This window comes from Borostomias antarcticus (genome assembly GCF_949987555.1).
Source record: "Borostomias antarcticus genome assembly, chromosome: 18".
Taxonomy (NCBI): Eukaryota; Metazoa; Chordata; class Actinopteri; order Stomiiformes; family Stomiidae; genus Borostomias; species Borostomias antarcticus.
The window spans coordinates 7,550,838-7,563,427 of NC_140251.1; the positions used below are offsets into that span (position 1 = coordinate 7,550,838).

General features: G+C 46.4%; 2 protein-coding genes across 2 annotated transcripts in view; one reads left to right on the forward strand and one right to left on the reverse strand.

Annotated features, from left to right (window-relative positions):
- The window catches only part of znf710a (zinc finger protein 710a), a gene marked incomplete at its 5' end in the record, with an annotated part of 6,402 nt that extends 2,887 nt beyond the window's left edge, over positions 1 to 3,515 (forward strand). Inside the window, 4 exons of the mRNA XM_084452498.1 lie at positions 1 to 882; positions 1,866 to 2,057; positions 2,163 to 2,337; positions 3,003 to 3,515. The exon at positions 1 to 882 is cut by the window's left edge and continues 642 nt beyond it. Of these exons, the coding sequence (XP_084308624.1) occupies positions 1 to 882; positions 1,866 to 2,057; positions 2,163 to 2,337; positions 3,003 to 3,169 (1,416 nt within the window). The 3' untranslated portion in view covers positions 3,170 to 3,515. The remainder of the gene's footprint in view (positions 883 to 1,865; positions 2,058 to 2,162; positions 2,338 to 3,002) is intronic.
- Positions 3,516 to 4,964: 1,449 nt separating this feature from the next.
- On the reverse strand, positions 4,965 to 12,298 carry idh2 (isocitrate dehydrogenase (NADP(+)) 2). The gene is made up of 10 exons (XM_084452396.1): positions 12,207 to 12,298; positions 11,432 to 11,597; positions 11,174 to 11,334; positions 10,917 to 11,060; positions 10,338 to 10,474; positions 7,402 to 7,553; positions 7,136 to 7,248; positions 6,734 to 6,831; positions 6,499 to 6,591; positions 4,965 to 5,304 (listed from the first exon to the last, which is right to left on the reverse strand). The coding sequence occupies exons 1-10, from the start codon at positions 12,255 to 12,257 to the stop codon at positions 5,220 to 5,222; spliced, it is 1,200 nt and encodes a 399-aa protein (XP_084308522.1). The 5' UTR covers positions 12,258 to 12,298; the 3' UTR covers positions 4,965 to 5,219.
- Between the last annotated feature and the right edge of the window lie 292 nt (positions 12,299 to 12,590).

The window sequence follows — 12,590 nt, forward strand, 5'->3', positions numbered from 1 at the left end:
CGGGAAGGGGAGCCGGCCGTGGACGAGGAGGGGGAGGAGGAACAGGAGGAGGAAGAGGAGGCGCTGAACCTCAAGACCGGAAGAGACGGCGACAGCCCCCTGATGGGCCGCTACTACGAGTCCAGCGAGGTGGCCTACGAGTCCCCCGACATGGCCCTGGCAGGTGACTACGAGGAGGGCGCCCAGGCCATGCTGTGGGCCGACCCCGAGGGCCACCTGGCCCGGCGCATGCAGATCGACCGGCTGGACATCAACGTCCAGATCGACGAGTCGTACTGCGTGGACGTGGGCGAAGGCCTGAAGCGCTGGAAGTGCCGCATGTGCGAGAAGTCGTACACGTCCAAGTACAACCTGGTCACCCACATCCTGGGCCACAACGGCATCAAGCCGCACGAGTGCCTGCATTGCGGCAAGCTCTTCAAGCAGCCCAGCCACCTGCAGACGCACCTACTGACCCACCAGGGCACCCGGCCGCACAAGTGCGCCGTCTGCAAGAAGGCCTTCACGCAGACCAGCCACCTGAAGAGGCACATGCTGCAGCACTCGGACGTCAAGCCCTACAGCTGCCGCTTCTGCGGCCGCGGCTTCGCCTACCCCAGCGAGCTGCGCACGCACGAGGGCAAGCACGAGAACGGCCACTGCCACGTCTGCGCCCAGTGCGGCATGGAGTTCCCCACCTACGCCCACCTGAAGCGCCACCAGGCCAGCCACCAGGGGCCCGCCACCTTCCAGTGCACCGAGTGCCGCAAGTCGTTCGCCTACCGCAGCCAGCTGCAGAACCACCTGATGAAGCACCAGAACGTGCGGCCCCACGTGTGCCCCGAGTGCGGCATGGAGTTCGTGCAGGTCCACCACCTGCGCCAGCACGCCCTCACTCACAAGGTACTGACAGCGCACGCCCTCCAGCTCCAGGTACTGAAACGGAATCGTGCCTTTGTGTGTGTGCCCCCCCCCCACAGACTGTGTTCAAACCAAACATAGCTCAAGGCCAGGCTCTCGCTCAGTCCTATAGGGTCACAGCAGTGCCTCAAGGTCACCATTCCTAACACATGACTAAACCTCCAGATTAATACAGTTATGATAAACTGGGGGGTATATTGAGCCCACTGAACAATACACTTAACTATACCAATAGATTCTTCTGTGCTAGGCTAGCCTCAGTTCAGATTCTGCACTCGCACCCGCCTTTGAGCACTGTGCTGTTTTGCCTATTGCAAAAAACCTGTTGCTATGTAAACATAGTCTTCAAAGAGTCTTGATTCTTTGTGTGACTTAACCCATTTTGTGCGTGTGCTTTGTGTTGTTAGGTGTACCATGCCAACAGATACTTCCTTTTATGTCTGGTCCTAGGTCGCTCTATTCAAGTGTCACATAGCCAGAGCAAATACACACAAGCCTATTAGCTTTACCCCACTGTGTGCGGTGTTAAATCTGCTTACTCTGCCGTGAATGGTCGTGCCTGTTAATTCTATGTGTTCGATAAGTGTAAATGCCGGTTGATCCTACAGATGTATTGCTGTCAATGTGTTTGCCTATAACTGCTAAGCATGCGATCATCATAGCAAAGACTACGGTCTGCTCACAGCCGGCACAGGGTGGAGCCATCGCATATGAGCTGGATCAGCGGTCAGCTGGCTGGACTAGGCTGTCATGTTCGCCCTTTCTTGCGCACTGATCACCGCAGGCAACAGTCACTGTAGCCTGACGTTTTGATTTAGTGTGTTTTTGAATGTGCATGAGTGATGGACCCACATTTGTGTTTTATTTCCATAGAACCACCAGGTTTATAGTTAAATAAATCCCTTCATACTAAATGTATCCCTTCATTAGGCTGAGTGAATAAAATGCCGCTTTGTCCCCCCCAGGGTATGAAAGAGTTCAAGTGTGACGTGTGCGCCCGGGAGTTCACCCTCTCCGCCAACCTGAAGCGCCACATGCTGATCCATGCCAGCGTCCGGCCCTTCCAGTGCCACGTCTGCTTCAAGACCTTCGTCCAGAAGCAGACCCTCAAGACGCACATGATCGTCCACCTGCCCGTCAAGCCTTTCAAATGCAAGGTGAGCAGGGGTAAGGGACCATGACAGCTAAGACCCTTTTCCGTAGACCCTGCCACCACAGGGGTGGAGGAATCGACCTGACGTGTTGTCCTCTGGTCTCTCCAGGTGTGTGGGAAGTCTTTCAACAGAATGTACAACCTCCTGGGCCACATGCACCTGCATGCTGGCAGCAAGCCCTTCAAGTGTCCTTACTGCACCAGCAAGTTCAATCTGAAGGGCAACCTGAGTCGACACATGAAGGTCAAACATGGCATCCTGGACGCCTCCATAGAGGGATCAGGTAGCTCCGCGTCTAGCACCATGCACCTCTCTGCTGATCATATGGATGAATGACATTATTGCTACTGCATTTTTAGATTCCTTTGATACACTGTTTATTTCTCAGCAAAGCTAGAGAGAGCAAACTCTCCTCCCACCGAGCGCTGGCATATCCCTCTGACAGGCAGCACTGTATCAATTGTCAGCCCGTCCCCAATGCACGTTGACTCAGCATGTGCTGTAATCTACTGGCCAAATGTTGTTGTGCTTCTCTGCGGTGTGTTTAGTAAATCTAGCAGTGCCTGGATTAGACACGTTCCTCTCTGTCAGAGTGATATGGAGGGCCAGTTGAGGAGTGTCTAGAATAGAATAGAAAGTGTATTTTAAGTACAGGTACAGCTACATTGGAATTCCTGTCATCGCTTGTCCTTACAGTATCTTATCAGCACTAATCAGTTACTCATTCCAGTCCTAGGTAAGATTCCCAAACTGGCAATTTACTATCCGTAGTCTATCAGTATTATCCTCATCTACTTATCCCATCTGATCATGGATATTGTTATTGTCTAATCGTATAGGCAAGGTGTTCAATTGAGTCTAGTAGGAGGGGTGTGTGTGTGTGCGTACGTGTGTGTTTTGTTTTGTGACAGGGTGGGCTGATATTTTTGTCCGTGTTTCCTTCCTCAGAGGCCCCTGCAGACATGGACGGCCAGGAAGACTACGAGGAGGAGAGCTTTGAATTCAGCGAGCGAGAGAACCTGACCAACAACAACACGCCAGACATCCCTAAACTGTCTGAAATGGAGTATTATAGCAGCTATGGGAAGGGTGCAGGGCGCTACAACACTGCATGAATTACAACCATTAATAAAAAACCCAAATTGCATAAAAGTGTGAACTAGTAAAAAGGAGGCTCCATTAGCTGCTACTAAAGGCACAACAATGGACTTTTCCCTCTGTCAGGGCGTTCAGTCAACATGGTGGAATTTGCACATTCGGACGTACAGGAATCTCAGACCTCAGTTTGGGAATGCAGATTACCCACCTGCCCTTTCTATGTATTTAACTTTGTGAATCTACTGAAACATTGTGATTGAGAAATATTGGGTTCATTGAAAAAAGAGGGTCATATTTGAATAATCACATTGTCAAACTTGGGGGGGGGGGGCATACCCCCAGAGCCGTACTCTGTAAAGCACATTCTAGGGAAATGTGTACGGTTATGGAACAATGTAATGCACTTACTCATTCAGACAATCTCCGTCTCTTTCAAGAAAGTCTGCTCGGGTAACTTAGCAATGCATTGACGTTGGGGGACAGAGTTGAACATACCAAAGCCCCAGTTCCAGCAGGCAAACATCCTCCCTCTCTGTGTCAGATTCATACTGTGACTAGTTAGAGCTATATCTCTAGGAGGACTCTAAAACTACTTACGTAAGACATAGGATTTGCATTTGATATTTCATTGTACTTGAGTGTAGTCCTCCAATGCCAGGCTAATTTTGGGCTGGTTGCTATTGGGATCTATGTATGATCCAGAATGACACAGTGGTGTATGTGACTAGACTGATGTGCAGTTCCTGCATTGGCAGGTATCACCTGTATTATTGACCACGGGTCAGAGAATGTATGATAAAAGCCCAGTGCGATGGTGCTAGAAACAACACACCTTAAGTAACAGTTGCATTCCAATGCAGTTAAATTGATCCGTCATTGTAGCTCCCTGTACCAAAGAATTTATACAATTCTGTCACAATCCTGCAGCTGTACTAGGTGTGTTAGGTGGTGGCACCAGTCCCTGTGGCCCTCTGCTCCTCCATCTTGACTCGGAGAAGAGCTGGGAGATTTCAGCTTCATGTGGCCCAGTAGCAGACCTCATGTAATTACATTACGTTTTTTTCCCTCCCTACCCTCAGTAGATTTTTCCGAAAGATTACCCCACAGAACTCCGGTGCAGCTACTTTTTAAGGAAACTTCTAAATTCATAGCCCATCCAGGCCTTCACGGGACAGACTGCAACAATTTTTCAAAAGCAACGCAAACCCTGCATACACATTGCAGTTTGGGTTTCCATGGATGAATCTCAACAGGAACCGTCCCAAAAACTTTGGACAGAAATATTAAGTGCCCCTGCGCGTCTGTGAGAGCGTGCCATCCATCACCCTCCACACCGGTCTTAAGTGATGAACGACAACCTCCCAACATGTGACAGGGCCATGAACCCAGCAGAAAATGATTTTGGAAATTCACAATATATTCCGTTTCCCAGTGTTAAGCTTTTCAGACGTATAGCCTGAAAATAAGGTGTCCATACAATGTTGATATAGTACATTTAATGTCCAACATGCAAATTTTTGTGAATTATCCCGCGTCTGTGTTCTTTCCATCACTGTAGTGATGAAACAAAAGGGAACTAAATATGAATTTGAATGGCTTTCTGTATTGTTACATTGATGTGGATATATGCTGTTAATAGAGCTGTATGTAAAATGTTGTGTACCAGACAATAGTGTAAAATAATACATTTATTTACCTTAAAATATTTGCATTTCTATTTTAATGTTCCGAGACAAGATTTTGAGTCCAAACACAAACGAAGGATCAAGCATGGATGATTTATTACCAAGTATTCTTGACATGATCGTCAGTCTCTTACAAGCTATGATACAATATTTGAATATTTTAACACTGTTCTTCACAATACAAAAAGGAGGAGTCATTAGGTGGATCAACAGCTCAGCAGTATAGGAACCTACAGTAATTGCACACTACATAATTCTCTACACAGTACTTCTTCCTTCAGACAACGTGCATGTGGTTTTCTTGACCTTTTAAGTTAAAAATGAGGTACAAAAACAGAATGACCATCTGTCCCTTCAGAGCTTGCTGCATTCTTCAAGTCCTTCATTTTCCCAGAGCTTTGTCCAGGTTGTTCTTGATGGCATCCAGGAAGTCTGTGGTGTTGACGTAGTGCTCATTCAGCTTGCAGCTGCAAAGACAAGAATTAGATTAACTTATTCCCATTATTTATGTCCATGGGCTTATCAAAGAAATCCAGTGTTTCACCGGGGCAGAGCCAGGCCGCAACACAGGAACATACAGTAAGGAGAACATACAGTATCAGAACAAAACATGATTAACTTTACATTGCAGCCGGCTACCATCAATAATCTCTGGACTTCAATCTTAGTTTGTAATTGTGTTAAAGCAATACAGTTTGAGATTATACATAGAATGCACATATCCCCCAGTCGTAGACATCTTTTTATTCCTACTCTTACCCATGCGCCACAAACGGGCATTTTCACTTATTTTATTTGATCATGTGGTCAACTGCAGAGGTACTGGTCTAATGTACTAGCTGAAATCAGGAAAATACTAGATTTGGAGGTGGATATGTCTGTCCTTAATCATGTCCCTAATGAGAAGAGACTGTATCGCATTCTTAATTACACTGTGAGAAAAAAATATTGTATTGCAGTGGATCAGTGAAAAAGTACCAACTGTAAAAGGCTGACAAAGAGTACTGTTTGATTTAGTGCCTTTAGAATACCTTACGTGTCCACTGCATACAAAAACAGACCCGTTTTATCGAATCTGGGAACCTTATTTGAATTACCGGCACGTAGAGCCTAATATCTCTATTCCGTTATGTTACAATCCTTTTCTTGACTGGTCTCAGTACAGTATCAACTCAGAACCGCATAATGATGAACATAGAAATTGAAATTACGTTTTATTTTGTCTTGTAGAATAGAACGTTTAGTTGCTTGCCATGTGTAGCATGTACAGGTACAGCTACACTAGAATTCTTGTCATCGCTTGTCCTTACAGTATCTTATCAGCACTAATCAGTTTCTCATTCCAGTCCTGGGTACGCAGCTAGAAATGTAAAGGTTCCCAAACTGGCAATATACTATCCATAGTCTAGCAGTCTGTCAGTATCACCCTCATCTACTTGTTCCAGCTGATCATGGATGACTGTGTCTGTGTCCATGATATAGGCAGTGCAATTAAATAACATTCATTGTACTTTGTTTTTGGTGCAGTTATTCTTATTTATTTTAATTTGGTTTATTAGTTTCATAATGTAACTGTCCTTTGCTATAAAAAACTGGAAAAAAAAACAGTAAATATATATACACTGGGCATTAGTTGCATAATGCAGTAGTAATGAGCTTACTTGGCCAGGCCATGGATGCAGCCAGCGAGGTCCTTAGTCATAACTCCACTCTCAACGGTCTCCACGCACACCCTCTCCAGAGTCTGGGAGAACCTGCAGGTCAACAACAGTCAATTCTAGTGTACTAGAAGTACTAGTAGCATTATCCATTAAATATATAAATATAAGTGTTGTAGAAGTATAGTGTAGTAGAAGTAGTAGTAGGAGTATCCATTCAAAAACACAATCTTCTTACTTAATCAGATCAGGGTTTCCATCCAGTTTGCCCCTGTGCTCCAGCCCTCGGGTCCAGGCAAAAATGCTGGCGATGGGGTTGGTGCTGGTCGGCCGACCCTACAGGACAACCAGGACGACCCAGGTCAGTTTAGACTTGATCTATTTATAAGTTGTCCTTACAAAATTATATTATGAGGTAAGGCATGACGTAAAACATAAATAAGACAATTCATTCCACCATTTGAGATCATCATAACAACATAATGACTTTCACCACCAGATGGCACTCTTCATAAAGAAATAACCGGCAGACCATAAAAAGTCAAAAGCAGGACAATGTAATTGGGAACACTATGCACACTAGAGAAAATAAAAGCATGAAAATGTCAAGAAAATAAGAGTGCAACATAATGAGGGTGACCTTCTGGTGTTCACGGTAGTGCCTGGTCACGGTGCCGTGGGCGGCCTCAGCCTCGATGGTCTTGCCGTCGGGACACACTAGCACTGACGTCATCAGGCCCAGGGAGCCGAAGCCTGTGGTGAAAGCAAAGGTCAGTCACTCAAAGTGTCAAATGTGTAACAGGGTTCCTTTAATCCTTTATGATCAATTCTGAATTCTGAACGACACTTTCCCCATGTAGCCAAGGTGTAGGGGGGTGTGTGTGTGAGTGTGTTTGCATGGCTCACCCTGAGCCAGGATGTCAGACTGGACGTCACCATCGTAGTTCTTGCAGGCCCACACGAAGGCTCCAGAGGACTTCAGGACCTGGGCCACCATGTCGTCGATCAGCCGGTGCTCGTACCAGATTTTCAGCTTGTCGAACTCTGGTTTGTAGTGCCTGTTGGACATAAAACAATATTACAGGGTTCCTACACTAAGTGAAGTGACCCTGACTTTTCCCTGACTTTCACTGACTAAAAAGCTGAATTTCCATGACCTGTAATGAACGGAGAAGCTGTTGACAAGCGGGAAGGGGGATGAATGGGTGCTGAAAAATCAAGTAACCATAGCAACCACTCACGCAATATGGGAAACGTGTGGGATAACCCGATAAAGAAAAATACTGCAGAGATACAGTATATTACACTGATGTTGATGAATGGCAACTAAAATGTAAACATGCTACAAACAAAATCCCCTGATATTCCATGACATGGCTAAAAAAGGATCACATCTCCTGACTTTCCGTGTGTGGAATAGACTGTTACAAATTCCATGATACTTCAGAAATTCCATGACCCATGGGAATCCTGATATTAACTAATAATAATCGAGACAAAAAACCATATTCACTAATAATAACTCTGGTTGGTAGTGCCCATCGAGAGAACAATATTGGGAGTAATCTGCACTCTCGTGAGGGACCAAACTGTTTACTTAAAGCATCAATAATTGATTGTTTTCACATTTTGTCAAACTTTGAGAGCACAGACCTCCGCCCCTGAATACATTTCGTGGCTCTGTGCATGCCAAAATTGAATAGGTTCCAAATTGGCCCATGCTACACCCCCTCCACCGAATTTCATGAAAAGCGGTCTGGTAAAGTTTAAGTTTAAAGTAAACCTCGTCTAAGAAGTGAATGGAGATGAATGGCCGGCCGTGTTTGGGCGGTTCGGAGACCCGCCCCGTGATTCGGATCCACTCCAAAATTGAATGAGCTCCAACACTGTGTTCACACTGGGCGCAAATTTTTCCGGCCACGCGGCGAGTTTACATAGAAAGTCAATACAATTTGCGTGAACTGGGCGGCGGGCGGCACGGACGGCGCGAATCAAGCGAGCACGTTGGCCAGGAATCGGCGTGCGGCGACATTCGCAAAAATGTTCAATTTTTTGAACTTTCTGCGGTGGATTTGCGCGGCAACCCATTGGATCCCGCGGCGAGATTGGGGCAAACTGGGCGGCGCAAATTTTCTCACCGCGCCCGGTGTGAACACAACATAAATTGGCCCATGTTACACCCCTCCACCAAGTTTCATGAAAATCGGTTTGGTAGTCTTTGCATAATCCTGCTAAAAAACAAACAAACAAACCAAGAAACGTCTCATGGACCCGCCCCGTGAAGGCTCTTCTTCCTGAGGAGACTCAGGTCCTTCCTCCTGTCTGCGGGAAGATGCTGCACATGTTCTACCAGTCAGTGGTGGCGAGCGTTATCTTTTATGCTGCTGTCTGCTGGGGAGGCAGTGCGAAAGAGAGGGACACCAGAAGGCTGGACAAGCTGGTGATGAAAGCTGGCTCAGTGCCGGCGATGAGCCTGGACACAGTGGGGGCCGTGGTAGAGAGGAGGATGCGGACCAAGCTGCTAGAAATGTCAACCACCCTCTCCACCACACCCTGGTGGGGCAGAGCAGCAGTCGCAGTGGGTGGCTCATCGCGCTGCGTTCGAGGACTGAGCGCCAAAGGAGGTCCTTTGTCCAAACAGCCATCAGGCTGTTTAACAGCTCCGTTGAGGGCATGGGCCTCTGACCTGAGCTCATGTGACCCCCCCCCCACCTCCTTTCATGTGCAATTTACTACTGGCCCTTTTATTAGTTCATTGCTCACTTTATGCACTTTACTCACTTTTTATCATAGGCTCACATTTTATGACATGGCAGATTCAATCAATCAATCTGTCTCTTGTTGTGTTGTGTATTGCTGTGTTGTTCTATGTTGTGCTGTGCCATGAGCTATTAGATACATAGAATTTCCCCAAGGGGATTAATAACGTATTTATCTATCTATCTCTATTCTGATCCACTCCAACATGTAATGGGTTCTAGGTTGGCCCATGCTACACCCTTCCACCAAGTTTCATGAAAATTGGTCTGGTAGTGTTTGCGTAAACCTGTTGACAGACGTACGCACGTACACACACCACCAAAAACATTACCTGTTGCCCTGCGCTGTCGCTGGGGCAGAGGTAACCACTTGATATCAGATTGTTTCATTGAGCCATAGCATCCTAATAGCATCCTACTTCAATGACTCACCCCTACCTACCAGTCGCCACGTCTTGTTATTAAGCATTTCTGCCTGTTATCAAATTATTACTGATTAAGTAACTTTGCTCCGCCCCCGCGCCTTAAACCTACCCATTATACCTTTTGTTTGTAGACAAGTCTCTTACTGCCATCTTGTGGTAGGAAATCTATTATTGCTGCTTAAAAACTTCATGATTTTCTCACTCTGAAATGTGATAATGCAGACCTGCCAACCTTGAAGAAAGTCTTGGAGTACCACCCATTAGGTGGGGATCTGGGGGTCGTCCCATGGAAGTACTCCTCCCCCACACAATTTTAGGCATCAAACTAGGGATGGGATGATACACTCGGCGCACGATACAATGCACTTCTCGATACAGGGTTCACAATATGATATAGATATGATATGATAAATAGAACACGATGAAAAAGTGTGACTGAGTAAACAATAATCCTTGTTGTGTGAGGGCTCTGTGGCATTGGGGCATCATATTGTCTTGTCAGCAGAGTAGGGAATGAACTAGAGTGAAGCAAACTAGGTTCATCACAGAGGGGGGTGTGGATGGCATTGTCTATATAAAGGGAATACCTGCTACACAAAATGCGTACATGTTGGCAGGTCTGGATAATGCAAGCGAGGTTGAAATAAAGATGACTAACTTCTCATAGATTTCCTGGAAGATATCCTTGAAGCGGCCGTCGTAGGCCTTGAGAATGGTGTTCTTGGTGCTCATGTAGAGAGGCCACTTCTTGCCGATGGCGTACTGGAAGCAGCTGTGGGCAAAGCCTGTGATAGACTGAGAAAACACAGGGAGCAAAACTAATCCGTCAGGAGGTTAACAACCCTCTGGCTATCGCCACACTTCACACTTTCACTTCCTCCTGGGCAAGTTAAAAGCCAATTACACGTGACCTCGGATGTCGTAAAATCAAACAAGCTTGTGCCCTCAGCACAGATAGTAAGCATAGACTGTAAACAAGCAGTGATGAGCAGGCTCATGGGAGGTGGACCTGGGTCCAATGCGACTAGAGCAGTTGTGAAAGTCAAGAGGAGTGCATAGGCAGAATTCAGATTCACCAGGGTTATGGGGGGGGGGAAATCAACAAAAAAACAACAACAACTGTGAGAATGCATATTTGACCTACACACAAATATATAAGAATGCAAAAATATAGCCTACTACAGAATTTCGACAAATGAAAACCCTAAGACAGAAGTGACATATGTGGGGAGCTAACCTCGTCGGTGTTGTACATGCCCATTCCACAGCCACCAGCGGGGAAGTCGTAGACCTCCCACTCCTTCCCTGCGCTCCCGTCAGCAGGTGAAAAGATCATCTTGAATTTGCCTGGTTGGTCCACAACAAAGTCTGTTGCTCTGTACTGTAAAACGACGGATCTCGGTTACATTCATTACACAAAATAATGTGTGTTACGCTGTTGTATTAGGTGATTTCTATAGCCAGAATATCGCCAGACATTCAGACGGGACTGACCTGGTCACCGAAGGCATGTCTGCCAATGGTGATGGGCTGTGTCCAACCGGGAACAAGTCTTGGAATGTTCTTGCAGGTGATTGGCTCACGGAAGACTGTCCCGCCCAGGATGTTTCTGATGGTTCCGTTGGGGCTCTTCCACATCTTCTTCAGACTGAACTCTGATGGAAAACAAGTGCTATCAGAACACACCTGTGACATTAGTCTGAACATTAACCCAGACAAATATTATAATAACGGTTTAATGCCTTAAAATACCTTCAACTCTGTCTTCATCGGGAGTGATGGTGGCACACTTGACAGCGACGTGGTACTTCTTGGTGGCGATGGCAGAGTCGATGGTGACCTGGTCGTCGGTCTGGTCACGGTATGGAAGACCCAGGTCATAGTACTTCAGCTCCACATCCACATTGGACAGGATCAGCTATAGGTCAAGAGCAGAGGGAGGAATCAGAACTCTTGAGCTCAGGTCGTTTCCCTTGTCAAGGCAACCGTGTGCAGCTGGCGGTAGACATCAGATATAACAAGAGAATTCCAAGCTGGTCATGGATGCCCTTTCATGAAAGACTACTGCAATCAAAGCAGGCCTCAAAATACCAAACTGCAATTGAGAATAATAATCTAATGTATGAATTAAGCAATCTACTTTATCAATTGTTCGATTCAAAATAATATTTTTTGTGCATGTCATGATCATATTGTGTTTCATATACACGTCATCATTCATCATCAAACATTTTGCTCACATGATTCTTCATGTTTTGGGACTGAGCCAACACACCATCTGCTTTCTCTGGACTCCCCAGCCACAATGAGTCATAAAAAACCCTCCCCCACATCACAGACAATCTCCCAGCATGGCGACACACGCGCGCGCACACACAAACTCACTCGTTCAGTCTACGTGTCGGTGGTATAAAAATAGACTAGTCAGATAGTGATGGCCCGTCATCCCCTGGGGGTGTGTATGTGTGTGCGCGCTTGTTCATGCTCTATGTGGGTGTGTGCTCTCCAGCTGGCTCCAGGTCAGTACCTTCTCCTTGATGAACTCCCAGATGATCCTGGTCATCTCGTCTCCGTCCATCTCCACCACCGGCTGGGCCACCTTGATGCGTTTGTCTGCATCTGTTTACAACAGAAACAGCAAACCTGTTTATCCACTCACAAACTGAGCCATACACAACAGTGAACAGCAAAGCCTTGTCCTGGGAACAATGTTGGCCTCTTTCAGGTACAAAGACGGCTGAGCAACCGTAATCATGGTGAGAACGATTACATCATAGTTATGCCCCACCCCACTCCCCCTCCTCGCCCCTGCCCCCCTCTCCTCCTGTCTGTAGGATAAAAGCATACTAAAAACTGTTGGAACAAGTTCCAAGAATAGACTGCTCCCTGATGAAACAGGCTCTAAATTCAG